Source organism: Fomitiporia mediterranea (assembly GCF_000271605.1).
Source record: "Fomitiporia mediterranea MF3/22 unplaced genomic scaffold FOMMEscaffold_13, whole genome shotgun sequence".
NCBI lineage: Eukaryota > Fungi > Basidiomycota > Agaricomycetes > Hymenochaetales > Hymenochaetaceae > Fomitiporia > Fomitiporia mediterranea.
The window spans coordinates 252,334-273,353 of NW_006760398.1; the positions used below are offsets into that span (position 1 = coordinate 252,334).

Genomic DNA, 21,020 nt, shown 5'->3' on the forward strand with positions numbered 1-21,020 from the left:
GCGCAGTCACTGCACTACTTGGTGCCTGATGATCGAACGTAAAGTCCTCTGCGGACCACGACGTCTGAATCTCAAGCTGCGGGTGATTGTGCGTTCTCGCAGAAGTAGTCTGCTGCTGATGTTGCTGTGGCTGATAGTAATTTTGGTATAGAGGAGCGTCGACCAATCCAGGCATATCTGCGTAATTGTACTCCATCTCCTCGACACTTGCACCTGAGGGAGCAGCGGAGAGCGAAGGTGCCGTCTCGAACGGATTAGGGTTCGTCGGATGCGCGGAAAGTGGGATATGTGCATCTCGTCCATCTGGCTGCGAGAACGAAAAACCAGTGAAATCCTTTACGAACGAATCAGACTTTTACTCATCTTCAATCAAAACGTAAAGACACTTACAACTTCACTAGACATGTCTGTCAAAGTCGACTGTCTCGACAGCCCACCACTTTCCGACTGCTGTCCATAACCAGCATCGTAGCTAACCTGTGATCCAGACTGATCGAACTCGAGGCCAAGTCCCAAGTCCGGAGTCTGGCTCTCCTGTTGTCCGTTCAAGCGTGCCTGAGCCTGCATTTGCGCTTGCATATGCTGAAGGTGTGGATGGGCTGCACTGTAGGCTTGCATGAACGGCTGCGGGTCATGCACTTGAGGGATCGGGGTGGGAAATAGAGAGGCGAGGTGCGGATGGGCAACAGGTTGGGAGAAGGAATATGACGGTCGACGGAGATGTGCGTCAGACGAGGCACTGCGCTTTCGAAGAGCAATGCCTTCTTGAAGGTGCGTAGTCTGCACGTAAGTGAACGAAGACTGCGCGTACGCCTGGTGATGCTGGGTCGCGTCCTGCCCGAACTGGAAGTCGTGTTCCTGATGTTGACCAAACTGGAAGGATTGTTGCGATTGTGGTTGAGGATGGTAGAAATGTGAGTGTGAGGAAGGGTAAGTGGGTTGAGGAGCTGATATGGGCATGCCTGCGTCAAGCAGGGGAGCCGAGCTTGATCGTCGAACGCGTCTGGGTCGGAGCATGGCGAGTGCAGCAGGTGGTTGTTGATTTTGAGTCTGAGCATCGGATTCTGGTACGGATTGAGGGGGCTGCATCGTTGGTTCGACGGTTTTCTCTCTCCTTTCGGTGATGACTTCCTGCTCGTCCTTTTCAGTCTTGATTGCCTCAACATCCTTCTTAGCCTCCTTCTTCGAGTCCTTATCTTTCTGCGGGGCGTATGCTTGAGCAGTAAGAGGTACCTCGAATCGAGGAGTAAAGGTCTGAGGAGCACGGGCTGCGTCGAACTCCTTCATCGCAGCGTCAAGTTCGGCACCCTTGAGTCCACGCGCGAGGAGGGCAGCGATGTGTTCGCAGCGCTGCAAATCACGCGGGCCGACGGTGCGCGTCTTCCTCTTCGGCGGCGGCGCCGCGTTAGCATCGGGCGTCGACGCCGGCGTACTTTCACGTTCCAGCTTTGACGCATTCGAGTTCGTCGAGTCCTTCGACGACGCCGCATTTTTGTCTTTCACCGGCCGGAAGCTATACCCAGGGTACATCCTCTTATGCTCCGCATACGCTCTCCTTGCCTTGGCCTGCCAAACCTGACGTTCCTCATAGGATAAATTATGCCAGAGCATACCAACGATCTTGGAGAGCGTGCCATGGTTACCTTCCGTCTCGGCGCTGACGTGCTGCGAACGTATGAAAGAGGATCGGAAGAGGATAAAGGCGTTGGGAGGGCGGGGTATATGCGCTGGTGCGTCAGTGGTACTACTTGAATCGGATTTCGATGAAGGTTCGGGAGAGCCAGGTTTGGATGAGGGAGAGGAGGACTTGGCTGAGGATTTCTTGGCCGATGGTTTGGTAGGAGAGGGCGCGGAAGAAGCAGGGGAGTTGTTATTTTTCCGCCGACGCTTCGCAGCCGGCTGGTGGTGATGGTTCGTCAACGAAGACGTATCATTACCGCTAGCATCGGGGAATAGAGTCGTTCGAGTTGATTCGCAGCCATCGGCGCCGTCGACGAGTCCATTGAGTAGGTCGTCGTCTGAGGGTGGAGGAGCAGTGTAGGTTCCGGGAGTGATGTTGGGCGCGAAGCTGATTGTGGGTTGGAGAGCGAGTGCGCCTTGGGTCGGGAGAGTGGTGGTGGGAAGATCGGAGGGAGCGGAGGAGGGAGAGGCGAAGGTGAGCTGGAATGCTGTTCGTTGTATGCGTTAGAAGAAAAAAATGAGGAAGAGAGAGTGAGATGGGAACTCACAGTGATCTTCGGCCACGCTGCTCTGGCTCTGGCTCTCTACCGCTGCTGCTGTGCAATTGCTGCTTGCGCGCCTCTTCAACGGACGCACTGCTCCGACCATCTTCTTCAATCTTCTCTCTCTGAGATAGGTGTGCGTGAAGTGAATGTGAGTCTGTTCACCGCCGTCGACGCAGCGGTATAGTTATGAGCACGATGAGCAGGAAGAGAGACTGGAGGCGATAAGAGGGGGATCGAAGGGAAATACAAAGAACACACTATTAGTTATATATTCCACCTCTTCTCGGGGTCCTATAATATCTAAGGACAGCCACGGAACCAGTTATTAAACACCCCCTCGCAGTTCTTAGGGTGCTCGAGGTCTCTTCTGTCTGTATCTAATCCGAATCGCCGACCCCGGTTCACCCCCGTTATTTTGGACTATTTGGTTTGATTCCGTTATGGGCGCGCGTTGTGTGGGCCAGAGCACGAGACTGACGAGAAGCTGGATGACTCTCAGCGTCCAGTACCAGAATCTTATATTCGCCCAACTTCCTTGAATCCTTGCTGCGATCGCCCACCATCGCTCGTCGTGGCGTTCCACGCGTCTCTCAACGTGCTGCACTAGCACTCTGACTAGTAGCTGTAGTACAAACACCTCCATAAGCCATGCGTTTATCATCCGCCGATCTGCTGGTCACTTCACCCTCGCGGCTTGCGGTTCGCGCTCTACACACTCCACACCACACCAACACCGTGCTGCACGCTAACTAGCGCCTATTCTCTTACATAACAAGTTGTGTAAAATACGACAACAAGGCGTAAATCGATTTACTTTATTTTTGTGTTAGTGTTAGTACTGGTATCGACGGCGCTACTCTGTTACCTCCTCCTACCTCCTACCGCCGGTGAGCGATCGAGAAACTGAAGGGCAGGATAGGCACGGCGTTACTCAAAAACTTCAAGCTCAAGGGTCACATAAAAACCTCTGACGTTAGCGTAGAAACAGTGTCTTACTCGCTGGATCCTAAAAAACTTGGGCGCTTTTCCCTTGTGCTCTCAATCAATTCAATTGAATTCAAAACAAGGCGTTCAGCCCAGACTAATCTAAAATATCTTTAAATCGTGCAACCAATAATCTCGGAATTGGGTAAGCCCGGACCTCTCCTCCTTTCTCCCAACTTATCTAACAACTTCACACGTTCATTCCGGTCTCGCTTGTCTCCTCCCGCCGTATTCCATTACTCCATTTCCTTCGAGACCTTGGGAGTCTAACAGTTTGGTTATTTGTTTCATGATAACATCTACCCTTTCTACCCCTTCCCTCGTACGACGTACGTGTTTCATACTTCGCGTTTCTCCGAGTGGTGAAGGACGTTGAGAGTAAAGCCTCTCTCTACTCAACTCAACTCAACTCAGCATCGTTCAGGTCAATTCAATTCAATTCTAGGATGACCCTCCTTTTCTCTTTGCATCGTGTCAGTCTAGCAATTAGTGCCTACCTCAGTCCAAAGATACTACGTGCACACATTCACCCCATCCCCTTCATCGACTCAAGCCAACCAAGTAAGATACACGATCAAACACCTTATCAGATCGACCGATCACCCCCCTGCCATAATACAATGATCTAACATAGTAAACTACCATATCGAGTAAGCCTTCACTTAAAGTCCTCCACGAGGCGCACCTGGTTGATGACACTTTGTATAAACACAATGTGCTTTTTACGTCTAGACCTACACGCGTACGGGTGGGGCAGGAAGGAGACGAGGGGGAGGGGGTGTTGGATACTCGCATTCTCGGACCGAGTCTCAACTTCTCTCTACCACCTCAATCAACGATAAAAGGAATAGCAGCCCAACGTCAACCTTCAACCTTGTGGTACTGTACTATTACAACTAAACTAACATCCCTCACCCCTTCCACTTCCTCACTTCTCCAATATCCTATCTCCTCCTCATTTCCTCAAGAGGGATTTAAGCTCTAAAACATGGTACTCCACATCCTCCCTCGTTTCCTTGTGGTAACACCGTACATAACCTAAAAACAAACGAACGAACTTAACTGCGAAACCTGTCAGCTTGCGCGCACTAACTCGCTACTCAACCGCTAGCACTGTACGCACTTTGTCCTCCGATCCTCTAACTCTTCCATTTTCGACCGAGATTAGTTACAGATTCTCGTAGAACGTTCCCCAAGTTACAGGGATTCCGGCGGGAGGAGTTGGAGAGAGGGGACGAATCTGGAGAACCTAGGGAGGGCGTGGTCTGGACCCTAGAGCAGCCACACGGGAGAAGATTGACCAGTGACGCACTCAAGTCGATCCACATACTTCGCCATCAGTCTGGATTCTACACGTTCTGCATACAATGTATGTATTGAGTAGAGCATGACTGTCCTATTCTACCACTACCAGGTATTCGTCTCGCACTTCGCCATGCTTTCGTCTTCCTATCCCCTCCCTTTCCTCGTCCCTGTACTTAGCAGTGTTTCAATGTTTCAAGCTACAGTAGTAAAGCGCCGAACATGACATTCTTTCCTGACTACACACGACATGATCAAGACACATCTACTACCTTGTTTTTGACATTTCATTTCGCTTCTTCGTCGTAGTCCATGTTTCTAGTAAGCAGTATGATACCAAATTCCGTACTCTGAATGACTCTGAATACTATTTTGTTTCCGCCGGTCCCCTCTCCTACTCCCCGAAATCGGTGCCAATAATCGGTATTCAATACTCTCTACTCCGGTTTCAAGTAGTGACATTCTACACTACAAATAGCAACTAATTTATATGTACTATTGATGATTTTCTCAACCCTTTCAGCATTTTACATCCCTTTGGCATTCCCCTACCGACAATAATCAAATCAAATCGTCCAAAATACAACGACTTATCGCTGGCATTGAATCCCCTAGACCAATAAGTAAATAAATAAGTACAAAGCTGGAATAGACAGCCAGAAGTTTCAATAAAGTAATGCCTAGACGACTTACGTATTGAAGGTAGCTAAGTCTACATAGATATTGATACTTGGAGCAGCGACTCGGAAATGAGATCCCCGGAGTACGATGTATTCTACTCAAGTTAAGTAGTAGCACCATGAGAAGATCGCTTCCAATAGATCCACCAATGCAATCAGCGCGATGCTGTGCCATGTACAGCACAAGGGGACCTGCGCAATGATATTTCCGCCGACTTACAGGTCTGTTCATGTCTTTTTGATAAGACATGCTTTGCCTTGTTCGCCATCCTTCTGGTGTGCAGTGTGTAGTACAGCCCTTTCTCCTCGCCTTCAAAGTACTGCTGTGTAGTCTACTTCTTTGCGGGATGATTGTGCGAGTGAATCCAGTGTGTTGAGCGCCACTTATTCTGTGAGGGATTACGGCCTTGATTATTTCCTTCATTCTACAATCTTAATTCGTAATTCCTCAATCTCCTTGTAAATCCGTTCCTCCGCCTCCGCCCCCCCTTTCCATATCGTACTTGTGACGGCCATTTCACTGCTCCAGCCCCTGTTTCGATCTGTACAACGTCCACTAGACTGTACATGTCTTGATGTATGCGGACTACTTATGTCATAATGAACAAACACTAAGCCACCAAATTAACGATAATATTATTCAATATTCTTCTCACGACTTTAACACTCGGGATTCTCCGAATCCAACGGTTCTCCGCTGAAAGGCGCGGAGGAATGTCAAACTGCGAAGGCTACATATTACGTTGACGCTTAACAACAAAGTTATCGATACCCACAACCTTCCTTCCCTTTCTCGCGTACCTTACCCACCTCGCGAGAGACTCCGAGTCGCACTCGTCTCCGACTCTCCGTGTCCCAGCATCGCTCTATCAGACCAGCGTCCTCCGGCAGAAAGAAAGAAACTTGAAGGCAAGGAATCGCCGTCGGGTCGCCAATCGAAAACGTTCGTTGTCGACTCGGAGGTCGCGGCTGTCATAAATTCATAATCATATAACCCTACATTTACATTAGTACATTGACTTCCCTTGTCCCGCTTGTTCAATTCAAACGACGAGCGTCCTTCGATCTCGGTCCTGTGCGGTGTTTCCGAATCTGGGTCTACTGCGGCCGTGATATGATCTTCGCCCGTCGGAAATGCGGGGGAGGGTGCGAAGATCCGAAGTTGTCGATTAGTCAGCTGGGGACTTATGTAGGCTTGACTACGCGAAACTCAAACGTGCAACTCTATGAGGACTGACAAGATGTTTTAGTTAACCTCTGCAAAACATTCGGATGATAACATACTGCTGCTGCTAGAGATATTGTCTCAAGTTTCTGGTTCGCGAAGCTCTGACTTCTCCTCTTACTCCCGACGCATGACACATCCGGAGGCGAGAGAACGGCGACGGCAAGATTATCCGTACCATATCGTTCACCGCGGAATTTACACTCCAGCAATACGGGAAAAAGAAAAGAAGACTCGGTATTCTCAGATCATCGCTTTTTCACTGGCAAAGCGACTCCAACAGATATACAGTTAACTAACTTCTATGTTTCGCGCATATTCTTCGTGGCGTATCGGGTGATATATCATATCATATGTGTCTTGATTCTCGATCGCCGTAGTCCTGTGCGCTGTAAGTCTTTCTTCCGCCTGCGCGCGATCGTGAAGGAAACAAGATGTTCCTAGGTAACTGCGAAATTCATGTCTTGGTTTCCTGTAATTCCGTGGGTAGGTCCTACACTACTTAGCGGATGCTTTTCATATTAGTGGAATAGGCGACATTGGGCGTGCTGATCCTGCTCCTTGCTTTATTTTGAAATATGGCAAATATAACAGATTTCTCCCGTTCAAACGTGCAAGCAAGACTTCATGTCGCTCCAGTCCTGCTTTAGAGCCTAGCATCCATCGCCAAGCTCGATTTGCCCAAGTGCCTTTACTTTAAGGCGGAAATACATAGAATGCGAACATTTTTCGATCTGGACGTGATGCTTCTTAAGCACTCTTGCGGTTATCAAACAGGCTGTGCTTGACTAAAGCATGATTGTGCGATTTCGATTGATATCCTGTTACCACAATGGTACATTATTATTGATCAATTCGAACACATGTTTAGGGACGTCTCGCATGAAATTTTGATGAGATGCTCACACTCACTTACCTCCGCAGTGTTCACACAACCCAAATGAGCAACACCGACCTCACATATCATAACTTAACACACAACAGATATGATATTGATCTAAGACATAACAAATATTGATTAATCAAATAATTTCCTTTGTCTCTCTCATTAAGCCGGCGTTCAAGAACATAGCGCAAACTTATGACCGCCGCTGTCACTTGCCTCATCTACCCTAGATGTGCAAGATTTCAAAGGGGAAAGCAAACATACACCAACTTCCGTACCTGAAACTTGTGCCTAATTCACTTTATACCTCCGCCTTTATTTTTCTTTTTCGACTTTTCTGTCAAGTGCATCCTAACTAATTAACTACACCGACGTCCGACGCCAGCGCCTCAAAGGCCCAACTATGTTTTCGCAGATAAGTTAGGCTTTCAACCCACTCAACTGTATACACTGTCGTCTCTTCTGCGCTTTCTGATGCGAACGATGCCATGCGTAAGGAATTCGAACCCTGCACTTTAGCTAGCGGGCGTCTCAGATGACGTGAAGGGACAAGATCTTGAATTTGATATTAGATGAATGTAAAAGATTAGTGTGTGTTCTACTTTACTATACACGACAACTTGAGTGTTCTACGAATAGGTCGAGAACCGCGAAGGCAAAGCAGGTGGTTTGCAAATTAAGTCAAATGAAAAAATGCTCTTGGCGAAGTCTGAGTCGCCGTGCATCGCGAATTTCATTCGAACTATTCCTGCGTCACAAACTACATTCATGAGCCCTTCTATGAGCTCCTCGAGGCTTCATATCTGTTAACTTTGAACGGTAAAAAATGTTCTTTCAGTAGAACTCGAAGCGCGGCGAACGTCTTATTAATCAGAAGCTGGAGTATGATGAAACTCGAAGACGAAGACAACGGTACAGACAAGGCCAATTCAGATGGTGGATAGTCTAAGCCATGAGAAGTGGGAAGAAAATCCTTCGTAATGCTTCGTCGGTGCTATTGAATGACAGATACGCCAGCTGGTCTCTTTCGGCTTCTCCAATTCGTTTCGGAGGACCGGTGACCCGCTTACGTGAGAAACACGTTCCTTGCCGCGGATGTACATTGTACAAACTTGTCGTTGTATCTCTTGTTCTCTGGCTTCAAGACGAAGCTCTGAGTCTTGGAATCCTGCACATCGTGCTTGAGTTCTGTAAGCTAACGTGGAACGTGGCAAGAGTTCTTTTCGCTATAACAATGTATGATATCCACGTGTGTCCAGAAGACACACATCAGCTGATCTGCTATCTCAACTTCCATCTGCCCATGCACACAGAAACTCGACTCTCTGACGTCTTTGGCCAATCTCGTCTTTACTGGACCGCAGCTGATCAAACGGTCGCATAAACTCCTGGAAACCGTGTAATTCATCCGCCATTAACATGTGTACACCCAATCTTCGTAATGTCCGTCGAATGCCGTCTATTAGAGGTACAAGAACCTCCACAGCACTTCTCTACTTCTCTACTTCTCACCCATCTGCGAGCGTTTCACAAGTGGAGAAAAGAAGAAATACAAGGCCGGTCGTTATGGTTATAAATTTTCATGCAATGCCTTCAATTGCGCTTCTTTCAACTCTATCTTTTCTCTTTGGTTGGTCAATCTTACATAGTATTGTGAGTTCCTTCTGCAATCACCGAAGCGCCGGTGTTCTCTCCAGTTCATGCCCCATGAACATCCGCGTTCGCCTTGATAATCTTTGACCATGCATCCGATCGGTGCCGGATTTTCATCCTTCGTCCCCTGTCTCATGTTGACTTTCGCCCTCTGAGTTTGTGCTTCTGATATTCTCTGCTAAGACGCAAAAGCTAGTCGATCTTGATAAGTAACTGCCAGGATGTCCCTTCTTTATGGCACAAATAGTGTAGGGACATCAGCGCCCCTAACCTGTGGACGCTAAGTATTCCAACTCACTTGAGCGGATAGGCAACCGGCGTTCATTTCCGAGACTTCCGGTGCTAATTGCAACGATGAATCCACTATACTAATCAAAATGCAAATGCACGGCTGATCCAACTGTGACCAGTATTGCTACAAGAAATTGGGGTACTCTAGGTGAGGATTGGTCTCAAGAGGCCATAGACCTAATGCACAAGAGTGAGCACCAAAAATAAGAGATTGCCAGAACTCTACTCGCTGGAAGATGCCCACGCACCTGAACTGCAAGTTTGTTGCAATAACTGTGTTTTCATCCAAGTTAGCTTGTGAAATACAATCGCTCTCAGCCTGCTTAACCCCTACATAATGAGCTATGACATGCATCGAAAAGGAACGTGAGGAATACGCTCGTTGTCATATCACAATTATAAAGCTCACCGGTCCGGCGATTTCAATTCCACGTAAAACGATTTTAACTGTTCCTCATGTACCTTGCACGAGGCCAGCTGGTCCAGACATAAATCTGCGTCGACCAGTAACATAGCGTAGCCGAAGAATTCAAAAAAAAATACAGATATCGAGAAGAGGTGATGAAGACATTGGTCCTGCTCATATAGTACAGTAGTAAGAAGCAACCTTCGGCGGAAACAAAAATCAATTCTTTTGCTGAAATTACATAATGTTTAATCGTCATCTCCTTTTCAGGCCATATGCACTTAGCCATTGAGTCCCAAAGCACCGTTTTCTTATGAAGGTCAAAGTCAGATTGAGAATCAGCTTAAGCTAGTAATTGGGTACTAGTGCAGTAATCAACTGCTATATTGTGAATGAACATTTAATACTGTAGATAGTTATCTTAGTATATTATGTAATGACATTAAAGGGTTCCAAGGCCTTATTCAATTATTCTACATCTTATTGCTGTACTGGCGTTGCAGACCTAGAAAGGGAGAGACCACGTTTGAACTTAACACAGTCTTTTATATCTGTACCCTTCAAAGCAATCTCTACAGGGTACTTCTCTGCAAGTGAATCAAGCTTTCCAAATAACTCCTTGACTCCCTCTCCACACATCTCTTCCAAGAATTTTTGGAATTGTGACATAGATGGCTCGAGTTCGCACGTAGAAGAGTATTCATCTCTGTCTATAGAGATGCCACCTTTGAGCAACACCTCAAGGAATTCCTTTGAAGCACGTATGCTGACATGCAGAGGTGCTGGTTTAGGTGGCTTTTGAGAATGCATGTGTATTGAAAGCTTGGAACGCTTTAGCGATTCCGGATAGAGGTACTGTTCAAACATTTGAAGGACATCATTCAGTGATATTGCGGATTTGTCGTGGCTCTGAAGAAGTTTTGCATCCTTTTCGTTTTGTTGGAAATCTTGGTATCCATCCTCAATAGAGTCCCAGAACCTTTCCCCCTCTTGTTTAATCGTCTTAAGTTTCTCCTTCCAATTGTCTCCGAGTGACTTCTTATGACTCTTGAATTTCTCTCGTGACATTTCCTTAATCCTTTTGTGCATATGCTCTAGGAATTTTTCAACTCGCCATTCAAGATACTTTGTGTCCATCTCAGATTGTATCACCAGGTGCCAGCCAACTAACTCAGCACCTTTCATTGGTCGAGAATAGCATGCGTATCCGAGCTGTTCATTCACTCGAAGAATAGTGAATGTTGGTTCTTGGAGGATCTGGGCAAGTAGATAAAACGTCACACGAGTACGTTGGTTGGAGACATTTCCGACTTGACAGTAGTAGCATAAGCTTGAGCTTGTCCCATTGGCAATGGGTGCAGTCAGATCCAAGATATAATTACAACCTGTTGAAATGGTTATTAAGATGATTGTGCCCATTATACAGCAGGCATACCCTTGTTAAGGGTGCAAGATCGGTTCTTTGGGATCTTGTCTGCCTGCACTGGTTTTTGGAATGCCTCTTCTACTTGTGATGCAAGATTTAGAGCATCCTATATGACTGGTGAAATATTTTACATGGATGGACAGGACTCGCTACTCACTTGCTTTTGCATGTTCCCACTGACTAGTACCTCAAAGAACAGCTTAGAAAGTAACGCCTCCACATGATTTTTTAGCTTCTGGATATTAATACCTGCATGTCTTTAAGTAAATTTTCTTTTGATGGTGAAAACTAAAGGCAAACCTTCCAAAGCTTCTAGTTTCTCTTCCACGTTAAATGCATTATTATCGGTAAGGTCGTATAAGTAGCCCTTGGACAGATCACAAGGGGCACCATACTTTAATTTCTTAAACTCTTTCCGTACCTGATCGGAAACTCTTTTCAGAATGTAATTGTAGAGTCAAATCAAATAACGTAACTCGTTCAACTATAATCTCCAGTCTGTCTTTTCGAATGGTAATCTCTTTAATCTCACTAAGTACGCCCTTGGTGAGAAGGTGCAGCTTATCATTGTATCCCTTGACCGTTAGTGTGAAGCCACGCGTGGTGGCTTCTAGTTCATAATCTAAGCCTGCTATGTGTGCATCAAATGCAAATTCAGTAAGGGCATCCTTTACAAGCTCTGTAAATATTTTAGTTAACACAAAGCATTGGGAACTTGCTCCAGCAACAGGACTGGTCAAGTAAAAACAAAATCAATCAGTACGCAATAGAAAGCTAAATAAAATAATGAGACTGGTCATACGTTCGTGCTGAGATATTCACAAAAGCATGTGGGAGCCAGAATTGATCATCTTTCTTGTGCCATGCTTGCATTAGCGATGTGCTCTTAATAAGGTCAGGCCGTTTCTTTGGCCGTTCAACGTACATATAATGAACGTCAAAGTTCTCTGGAATAAATATATTCGGTACCGGCAATGTAAAGGAATTAATGTCATTATCCTTGCGCGCCTGAGGACGATGAGCAGTTTTCAGAGTCAAATTCCCAATAACCAGGAAAGTACTTACATGGGCTATGAGCTTGGCGTCAAGAGGTTTCTTAATATACTCTGCTCCATACCACGGCTCTGTTTGCCAACTCTGTCCGTGAGTCTGATCATGCTTTTTGGCGGCTACAATAACATAGCAATTCTCGATATCTAATTTGTTCAGTGTGTCTCTTACAAGCTTCTCGTTCCACTCCCAGGACATAATACTGCCATTTAGGACTAGAGCACGGGGAACGGGAAGTTTCATGTGGGAAGCAATGTCCAATGCATAGGAAACGGCACTGCCTTTCTCCTTGAAGCGAAACGACAATTCATTCAGTTTATTTTGTTCTTCCCACATCCATTCTGGAAACTTTGAGTTTCTCAAGAAGTTGATGAACTTGAAGCATGTTACTACTACAATTCTATGGTTTTCTGAAGGTCTATATTAGCAATGAACACGCGATAAAATCATTTTTTACTTACTGAATCCGTTTTCGGTTAGGTCTAGCTGCAGCGTGATAGTATTAATTCCTCGTCCAAAGTCTGCAACTTCTGCAACTAGCTCCAACAGCCACCCTTTCATCTTCAGATATGAGTATAATGAACCCCTGCCTTCATGGCCAAGCAGATGGATGAGGAAGTCCGCTGGGCGTTCACGCCAGTAATTATCCTGCCACGGTACAGGAATGGCGATTTTTATTCTGTGCATTTCCACAAGTGTCTTAACGTACACGATTTTCTAGTATTTAAAACTGTAGTCAGGCATAGGATTGAATTAGATACAACCGAACATACATACGCATAGTTCTCTCTTTCCGAATGGTTGCTCTGAAGAGACAAATGGAGTAGGGTTTTGCTGAGCGTCATTTCTGATTGGTGTAAAATACTGTACGACCATGTTGGTGAGATCATTGAGCGATTCTGGTTACAATAAGAGTCAGGAGCGACTTTGACAGAGAAGCGGACAGACCTTTTCCAATCACTGCCAAGCTCATTCTACAAGCACTATACTCTCTCTTCCACCATTCGAACAATTTTTCCCTTGCCACTAGAGCGGCTGCAGCTTCTGCTTCCTCCGTGATCTTCTTTGCGGCTGCCTCTCTTACCCCCTTTCTCACACTCTGGGAGGTCACTTTGCTCGTTATCTTAGAACTTCTGCTGGATCCGCCTGATTTTGCGCTGGAGGGCGTCTCAAGAAAACCGTCTATCAGCGTCCTTTTGTTTCCGGTGCCGAATTTTCTCAACGGGTGTTCCGGACTGGCAAGGGAGATTTCAATATACAGTAGTCTCCAAGTATCCGTTTGGCGGAATTTAACATATTCGGAGTCAATCGTCTTGGCTTCAGTCTGTATGGAGTCTTCATGGAAGCTTGGACAGTAGAAGGGTTGAGAAAATAGTTTGAGCCCGCCATCAAAGTCTTCTGAATTGATGCTAAAGAAATACTTTGTGTCGGAGTGATATGTGTAGGCATTGGTCATGCCGCTGTGCAAACTCATGTACTATTTACGAAGCATGGCAATTTAACAATCACTGTCCAATTAAGCCGATTAAATGCATTTACCTTATCAAAGGCATCCTTTTGTTTATTCTTTTCCGTACCCTGTAGAGCGGTCACACGCGTTGAAAAATGAACCTCAAGTCTAGGAATACTATAGCGTACCATATACCATAGGTGTTCGCAGAAATGGGCTGTGCCGAGCATGTCTTCCTAGTCATTAGTTAGCAACACCGATGAAAACAGTAATATTCGCTTGACGAGGAAGTGATGGCATTACGTTCTAGCAGAGGAGTGTCACGTGACTCACTGGGTCGCTTGCAGTTCCAACCGCAACATCCATGCAAGCGGCGGCCTTGTCTGCGGTTCTGTCGCAAACAAGGGTGGCCTCAAGTTGGTTTAGTAGGCGAATGATGCGGTATTCACGGTCGTCCTGAGGACTCTTAACAATAGTCCGTCTGTATTCATAATATGCAGGAGCACCATCCTCAGTAAGGATTAACTTCCAATTTTTCGGATCGTTACGGTCCTCTTCTAACGTGGTCTTGTAAGAAACAGGCATCTTTCTAATGTATGTGCTCTGAGACAGTTGTAGGGAGACAATACTGAAAGAAATCTCATACTGCGGATGGACAGCTATCTAAAAAGTGTTTCAGCAAGGGCAAAATTGGTGTTATTGGACACCCGTCGCAACGGGACTGGTCGAATATGAATAAGAATGTCTAAGAAAGCAAAGTATGATGGCAGGCTATTGTGAGTGTGGCAGCTATACCATTCATTAGGCAACGAGAAAAAATTGTTTCACAAGGTTACTTACTAGTGCTAGGGCACGTTTGCACTGGAATGTTACAGGAGCAGGAACTGACGGTCTAACAATGTCAAAGTAGCGACTAGACATTAACAGTAAGGAAAGTATGCTTTTCAAGTGGGCAAGTTATCTTGCTTGCATCAACGTTTTACAGGACTGATAAACTGGTGTGGGAGAATGCAAAGTTGTTTCTCAGTCTGATACTTATCTGCTCTTTATAATTTAACTTAGTTAAATTTGTCTGTCTAGTTGCATTCTAAATCGTTTCAAAAGAAAGCTTCGATTCAGATCTCTGCCTAATCGAGTTTGCTAATGCCTTACCCCCATTACTACTACCTCATTGTCATTATACAGTAGCAATATACACTATTTTTATCCAAACAAGTGCTTAGCAAACTTGTACTTCAAAATTATGCAAGCTATATCGAGTATAGGTCTGCTTCCTTGCTGAGAAGCATCATGGCGCATATCCAGTTTATTCACAATGAGATGCCCTAGGTGCCACTTATTTGTTGCACACTTACAAGGATTTTGGTTGCGTTTTGATCTTGATTAGGTTTAACAATGCACTTCTATCCTTTATTCGTTTGCCTTACTCGCCACATAATATGGTACTAATAATAGTCAGTTCAAGAGCAAAGGACCTTAATTATTGGAGCGTGCATCTGTTTCATAAGTGCCTTTACTCTCATTAATTTGAATATTCTCCCCACAGAGCCTGAAAGGTAGACACGGATGTGCCTAGCTAACTTGAAACTCGTGCTAATGCTGCGGTCTCATAATGTGCATAGAAGTCTACTGCTGCACACATTGATGCTATATGGTAGGTAGGTCGAGCACTTCATGTAACAAATAGGAACGGATCACGAGCTTTGCCACATCCACTGGCAGCATTGCATTCAGAAAGTTTTCAACCTTGGTAGAATAGTTCTATAGACGAATTTTAAACTACCTATGAAGTTGTAGATGCAGTCGATGACTTGCTAGATATGAAAGACAATGTTGCGGATATTGTGCATACACTAGATGTACTCAGCCAGACCTTATGGGACCGACCGTGCCTCGCTCTCAGAGAGATCTTAAGTTTCCAATGACTAATTCAAACAAGAGAACCACAATACTAGAACTCATTCACCAGTCTATCCAACACACTGTTGCAGATATTAAGTATCACCAGACTCTGTATCTATTAATAAGCATTCCAAGAGCACCCACACCTTTGAATACACAGTACATTCAACAATCCTCACAGTGGGATGAATCATTGTGTATTGATAACAAATGTATCACCAATAAATTAGATAAATATTTGTGTCTGTTACTGTATTGTGCCATGCTGAGTGTCCGCATCATTGAATTGTGTCAAAATCCACCACGACTATTCTACTTTAAATTTTTCAACTGGTTTCGCAAGATCAGACAGGTGAAGACCTTGTTTAAACTTAGCACCATCATGTATATGTTCAGCTTCTAACGCGGGCTTGGCTGGATACTTCTTCACTAGTGAATTCAACTTTCCGAATAGGTCCTTCACTTTATCATGATTTCTCTTGAGTAGGTCATTCAAGCTCGTCTTCTCCAAGTATTCATGCATTTCAGGCACAGTCACTTCAACCTCACACATTGAGTTGTACTCCTTTTCGTCAACAAAGATGCCCTCCTTCTTCAGCAAACTCAAGAACTCCTGAGCAGTGCGTCTGCTGACATTTGGGGGAGCTGGTTCTCCAGGAGATTTGGGTGGCCTTTTAGAGTGCATATGTACTGAAAGTTTGCAACGTTTTTCCGATGACGGGTCGAGGCACCTCTCAAACATTGTACGGACATCTGACAACGATACATCACGAAGAAGTTTTGCGTCCGTTTCGCTTCTCTCGAAATCGTAGTACCCGCTGGCGATTGAAGACCAGAACGTCGCTGTCTCTTGAGGAACATGTTTAACCTTCGCTGTCCATATTCTCCCGAGTGATCTCTTATGTTCGTCGAGTTTCTCGACTAACATGCCCCGGATTATCTTGCGCATATACCTCAGGAATGCTTCGATACGCGATTCGAGATATTCCGAGGCCATTTCAGACTGGATCACTAGACGCCATCCAATGGACTCAATGTCTGCGACCATCTCAGAATATACATTGTATCCGAGCTGTTCTTTCGTACGAAGAAAATCAAATGTTGGCTCATCCAAGATTTGAGAGAGCAAAGAACATGTCACGCGAGTACGTGGGTCAGAATAATTGCCGACATGACAATAATAGGCAATGCTCGAATTAGCTTCTCTTGTGTTAGGAACAGGTAGTTTCCAGACGTAATTGCATCCTGTTGCATCCTGCGTATCTTTGCGAAGAAGACGTGTACGTAGTTTTGGAAGCTTGTCTTCTGCTACCGGTTTAGAGTGCAACACTCTCTTTACAGTGGATGCAATTTTGAAGGCATCCTATGCAACAGTAAATGTTATGCGATACAACTTTCGATTCAGCACTACACTCACCTCCTTTCCAAGATTGCCAGTGACCAGAACTATGAATTTCAGTTCGGACAGTAACTCGTCCACATGTTTAGAAAGTTCTGCAACGGTAATACCTGTTTGTTTATCAGTCAACAACTTCACATGTACTACAGCCAAAGAAAAGAACCTTTCAGCACTTCTTGTTCCTCTTCTTTTCTGAATTCATAGTCATCTGCCAGATAGTTTAGGTAACGGATTGAAAGGTCAGAGGGATCTTGCAAGTCTAAATTATTCAAATTACGTTCTGCCTTATAGAATGTCCCAATATCAACTATCAGACTTAGCAATCAAGATATAAAGTAACACAACTTGTTCAATTACAATCTTCAACCTGTCCTTTCGGATCTCGAGGTGTCTAATTTTTCTAAGGACTGCCTCAGCGAGAACATGCAGTTTATCATTGAAGCCGCCGATTGTTATTTTGAATCCTGTGGCAGCACTTTGGATATTATATCCTAAGTTGGCGACGTTTGCGTTATAAGAATATTCGGCGAGTGCATCTTCTACAAGATATACAAACAGTCGTGTCAACGTCAAAGCTCGGAGATTAGGAGATGATCCAGCAATTGGACTAGTCACGTAATTAGAAAAGCCGAGGGCAAACTTCTAGGTATAAATGTACTTACGTTCGTGCTGCGATCATTACAATAGCCTTAGGGACCCAAAATTGATCGTCCTTCTTGTGCCATACTTCCATCAGTGGCGAGCGCTTAATAAGCACAGGCCGCTTCCTTGGTCGTTCAACATGTACTTTATGAACCTCAAAGTTCTCTGGAAGGAATGGATTTTGTGCTGGCAAAGTGATTTCAGGAATATTGTTGTCTCTGCGAGCCTAATTATGACGTGCCGTCAAAATCAGGCTCTCGATAATTAAATTAGGAAAGGGCTTACATCGGCAATGAACTGGGCTCCAAACGGCTTCTTAACATACTCTGCCCCATACCATCGTTCCTTATGCCACGACTCTCCATGAAGGTGGTCGTGATCCTTGGCAGCTACAACTATATAGCAATTCTCAATATTCATTCCCTTCAAAATATTGCTCACAGACTTCTCATCCCATTCCCAGAAGAGAACAGGTCCACTCAGGAGAAGGGCTCGTGGTGCTGGAAACCTCATCGAGGAGGTGGCAATGCTACAAGCATGAGGAACTGCATGGCCTTTCTCCTCAAAGCGGAAAGAGATCTCTTGAATTATCTTCAGCTCTTTCTGCATCCACTCTGGAAATGTGGATCCGTGTAATAGGTTGATAAACTTGAAGCATGTCAGTATGACTTCTTGATAGTTTTCTGAAAGCACATCATCGTAAAAGAACATAATATAATAGCAGACAAGCCTTACTAAAACCGTCTTTAGTCAGCGCAATCCACACTTTGAATAGGCTTATTCCGCGACCAGGGATTGCATCACCAGCGACTAAGCTTATAATCCACCCCTTGTTCTTCAAGTAAGCATGCAGGGAACCCTGACCTTCATGACCGAGTAGATGGGTAATAAAGTACGTTGGACTTTCACGCCAAAGAGGAACCTGCCAGGGAATGGGGAAGGTGATAGTAATCTGGTACATTTCCTCGATCGTTTTGACATACACAATTTTCTAATACACGCAAAAATGGTCAGGCGGAAGGTTAGTTTAGGTATAACACAGAACACATACACCCAGCTCTTCTTTCCCATAAGGCTGGTCTGAAGAGACAAGTGGGGCAGGGTCCTGTTTAGTGTTTTTTATTAGCCAGAAGAGGTTCACAACTGAACGGGTAAGCTCGTCAAGGGAATCTGCTTTGCAGTCAGACTCAAGATAAATTCTAACAGTTAGGTGGACAGACCTCTCCCAACTACTGCCAAGCGCATCCTGCCTGCACAGTACTCCTTCTTCCACCATTGCATCAATCTCTCTCTTGCCTTCAAAGCAGCTGCTTCTTCTGCTTCCTTCTTTGCCTTTGCTGCTGCTTCTTTCTCTGCCCTCGCCCTGTCATCTTGGAGATTTGATCTATTTGGTGTGCTACTCGATGTTCTGGACAGTGATCCACTTCTGGCACTTTGACTTGTCTCTGAACGTGCTCGCATTGAGGAACCTATGCTTCGAAAGGAGTTTCGACTGGAAGAGGTCTTCACAGAAGTCTCACTAGGAGTCCTACTTCTGGGTTGTTGTCTATCTTTTGTATGTTGTCTAAATGAAGACGTCCGAGTCAGAGTGCTATCATCTCTCAATGAGATCTCACTGTCGGAATTCCTGCTGGAGGTATGATCATCCACACTCTTGTTGGATTTATGGTGTAAATGTGTTGCAAGGAGTCTCCCTAACAATGTGTCTTTGTTCCCAGTGCTGAACTTTTTCAGTGGATGTCCCGGATGCACAATGGAATTGTCAAGATATGCTAGTCTCCATGTGTCATTTTGGCGATTTTTGGAATATTCGGAATCAACTGCCTTAATCTCGCGCAGAGCAGAGTCTTTGTGAAAGAGTGGACAGTAGAAGAATTCAGAAAACAGCTCGAGCGCACCATGAAGTGCGTCCGAATCGACTTCAAAGAAAAATTTCGTGTTCGAGTACGTTGTAGAAGCGTTGTACACACCACTGTTCAAATTCAGGTACTGTTAAGGATTCGAGATAAGAATAGTTTCTCAAGCTAATGGAAAGACTTTACCTCTTGAAATCCGTTTTCTTGTTTGTGTTTTTCGGAACCCTATGAGCATAGACATGGAAGTAAGTATAGAGCAGTTGGACATGGACTTCATGGTCAAGAACGCGACTGACCATGAACATCAAGTGCTCGCAAAAATGAGCAGTACCGGGCATGTCATCCTATAAAGTAGTAAGTGTCGTTGTCGAATAATGATAGCAAAAAAAAAAATCAATTGATTAATCCATGATATGGACACGGCTGAAGCTGATAGGCAAAACAGTGAATGTCACGTTACGCACCGGATCATTAGTACTTCCAATCGCAATATCCATGCAAGCCGCAGATAATTCGGCGTCTTTGTCACGGACAATCGCGGCCTCAAGGTTATTCTCTAGGCGAATAATACGATATTCACGATCATCCAAACGACCTGTTTCAATACGCTGTTGGTATTCATAGTATGCAGGAACGCCGTCCTTGGCTGGAATTAACTCCCAATTCTGGTCATTGTCTTCTTTCAACGTGGTTTTGTAAGAAACAGGCATTTTTCTGAAACACGTCGCCTGGGACAGCTGCAGGGAGAGGATATGGAAGGAAGCCTCAATTTTGGATGGACAGTTATCTAAGTGATTTATCAAGGCCAAATTGGACACCTTGTTGCAATGCGACTAGTCGAATATGAATAAAAATGTTTAAAAAAGCAAAGTATAATGGCAGGCTATTGTGAGTGTGGCGGCTTTACTATTCATTACGGAGCGAGGAATAATAGTTTCACGAGGTTACTTACTAGTGCTAGGACATGTTTGCACCGGGGTCCGGAATGTTACGGGAGCGGGAACTGACGGTCTAACGATGTCAAAGTAGCAACTAGACTTTAACAGTAAAGAAAGTATGCTTGCCTATTGGGCAAGTTAACTTGTTTGTATCAACCTTTTATGGGACTGATAAACTGATATAGCAGGATGCAAAGTCGTTTCCCAATTTGATACTTCTCCACTTTTCCTAATTCAAATTAGTTAAATTTGCCCAACTAGTCACATTTCTAAATTGATTCAAAAGAAAGCTTCGATTCAGATCTATGCCTAGTTGAGTTTACTGATGTCTTACCCTCATCTTTTGAACCTGTTTTCACTGTGTGTTATTTTTTGATCCGACCAGAAGATAAGCAAAATTATACTTCAAAATTACACACAGTACATCAAGGACAAGTTTGCTTCCTTGCTAAAAATGCTCGAGCCAAGGTTGTGTCCAATCTATTCACAATATGATCCATCTGGTGCCACTTATTCATTGCACATCTACATCACGAAAAAGTCGCAACAAATGTATTTAATAATAGCAAAGGTAATCTAATAAAATGATTTTATAAGCATTACATTCTAAAATAACACTTATATTTTACTTATAATGTAATTATAATGATTGTATATAAATGTAAGAAATATACAAAGTTTCTGTTAAACTACAAACATGTTTTA

At 44.7% G+C, this 21,020-nt stretch overlaps 4 protein-coding genes across 4 annotated transcripts; all 4 read right to left on the minus strand.

The window, feature by feature from the left end:
- Window positions 1–1,491: 1,491 nt before the first annotated feature.
- On the minus strand, window positions 1,492–1,731 carry FOMMEDRAFT_51140 (high mobility group box; the record flags this gene model as incomplete). The annotated part of the gene is made up of 1 exon (XM_007270346.1): window positions 1,492–1,731. A coding segment is annotated over one exon (240 nt), but the record flags the coding sequence as incomplete, so codon positions are not given.
- Window positions 1,732–4,140: 2,409 nt separating this feature from the next.
- On the minus strand, window positions 4,141–4,893 carry FOMMEDRAFT_23031 (uncharacterized protein; the record flags this gene model as incomplete). Its single annotated transcript, XM_007270288.1, has 2 exons — window positions 4,384–4,893; window positions 4,141–4,324 (listed from the first exon to the last, which is right to left on the minus strand). A coding segment is annotated over exon 1 (153 nt), but the record flags the coding sequence as incomplete, so codon positions are not given.
- Window positions 4,894–10,132: 5,239 nt separating this feature from the next.
- Window positions 10,133–14,163, minus strand: FOMMEDRAFT_160675 (uncharacterized protein; the record flags this gene model as incomplete). Its single annotated transcript, XM_007270403.1, has 13 exons — window positions 10,133–11,037; window positions 11,088–11,184; window positions 11,236–11,327; window positions 11,379–11,499; window positions 11,555–11,810; window positions 11,881–12,086; window positions 12,144–12,538; window positions 12,590–12,845; window positions 12,906–13,027; window positions 13,077–13,605; window positions 13,668–13,706; window positions 13,767–13,814; window positions 13,912–14,163. 13 exons carry the CDS (start codon window positions 14,161–14,163, stop codon window positions 10,133–10,135), a joined length of 3,318 nt encoding a protein of 1,105 aa, XP_007270465.1.
- Window positions 14,164–15,787: 1,624 nt separating this feature from the next.
- Window positions 15,788–20,087, minus strand: FOMMEDRAFT_94441 (uncharacterized protein; the record flags this gene model as incomplete). The annotated part of the gene is made up of 13 exons (XM_007270364.1): window positions 15,788–16,813; window positions 16,898–16,989; window positions 17,043–17,163; window positions 17,225–17,486; window positions 17,542–17,747; window positions 17,807–18,204; window positions 18,257–18,512; window positions 18,573–18,691; window positions 18,742–19,013; window positions 19,221–19,510; window positions 19,564–19,602; window positions 19,674–19,721; window positions 19,842–20,087. The coding sequence occupies 13 exons, from the start codon at window positions 20,085–20,087 to the stop codon at window positions 15,788–15,790; spliced, it is 3,375 nt and encodes a 1,124-aa protein (XP_007270426.1).
- Window positions 20,088–21,020: the final 933 nt, after the last annotated feature.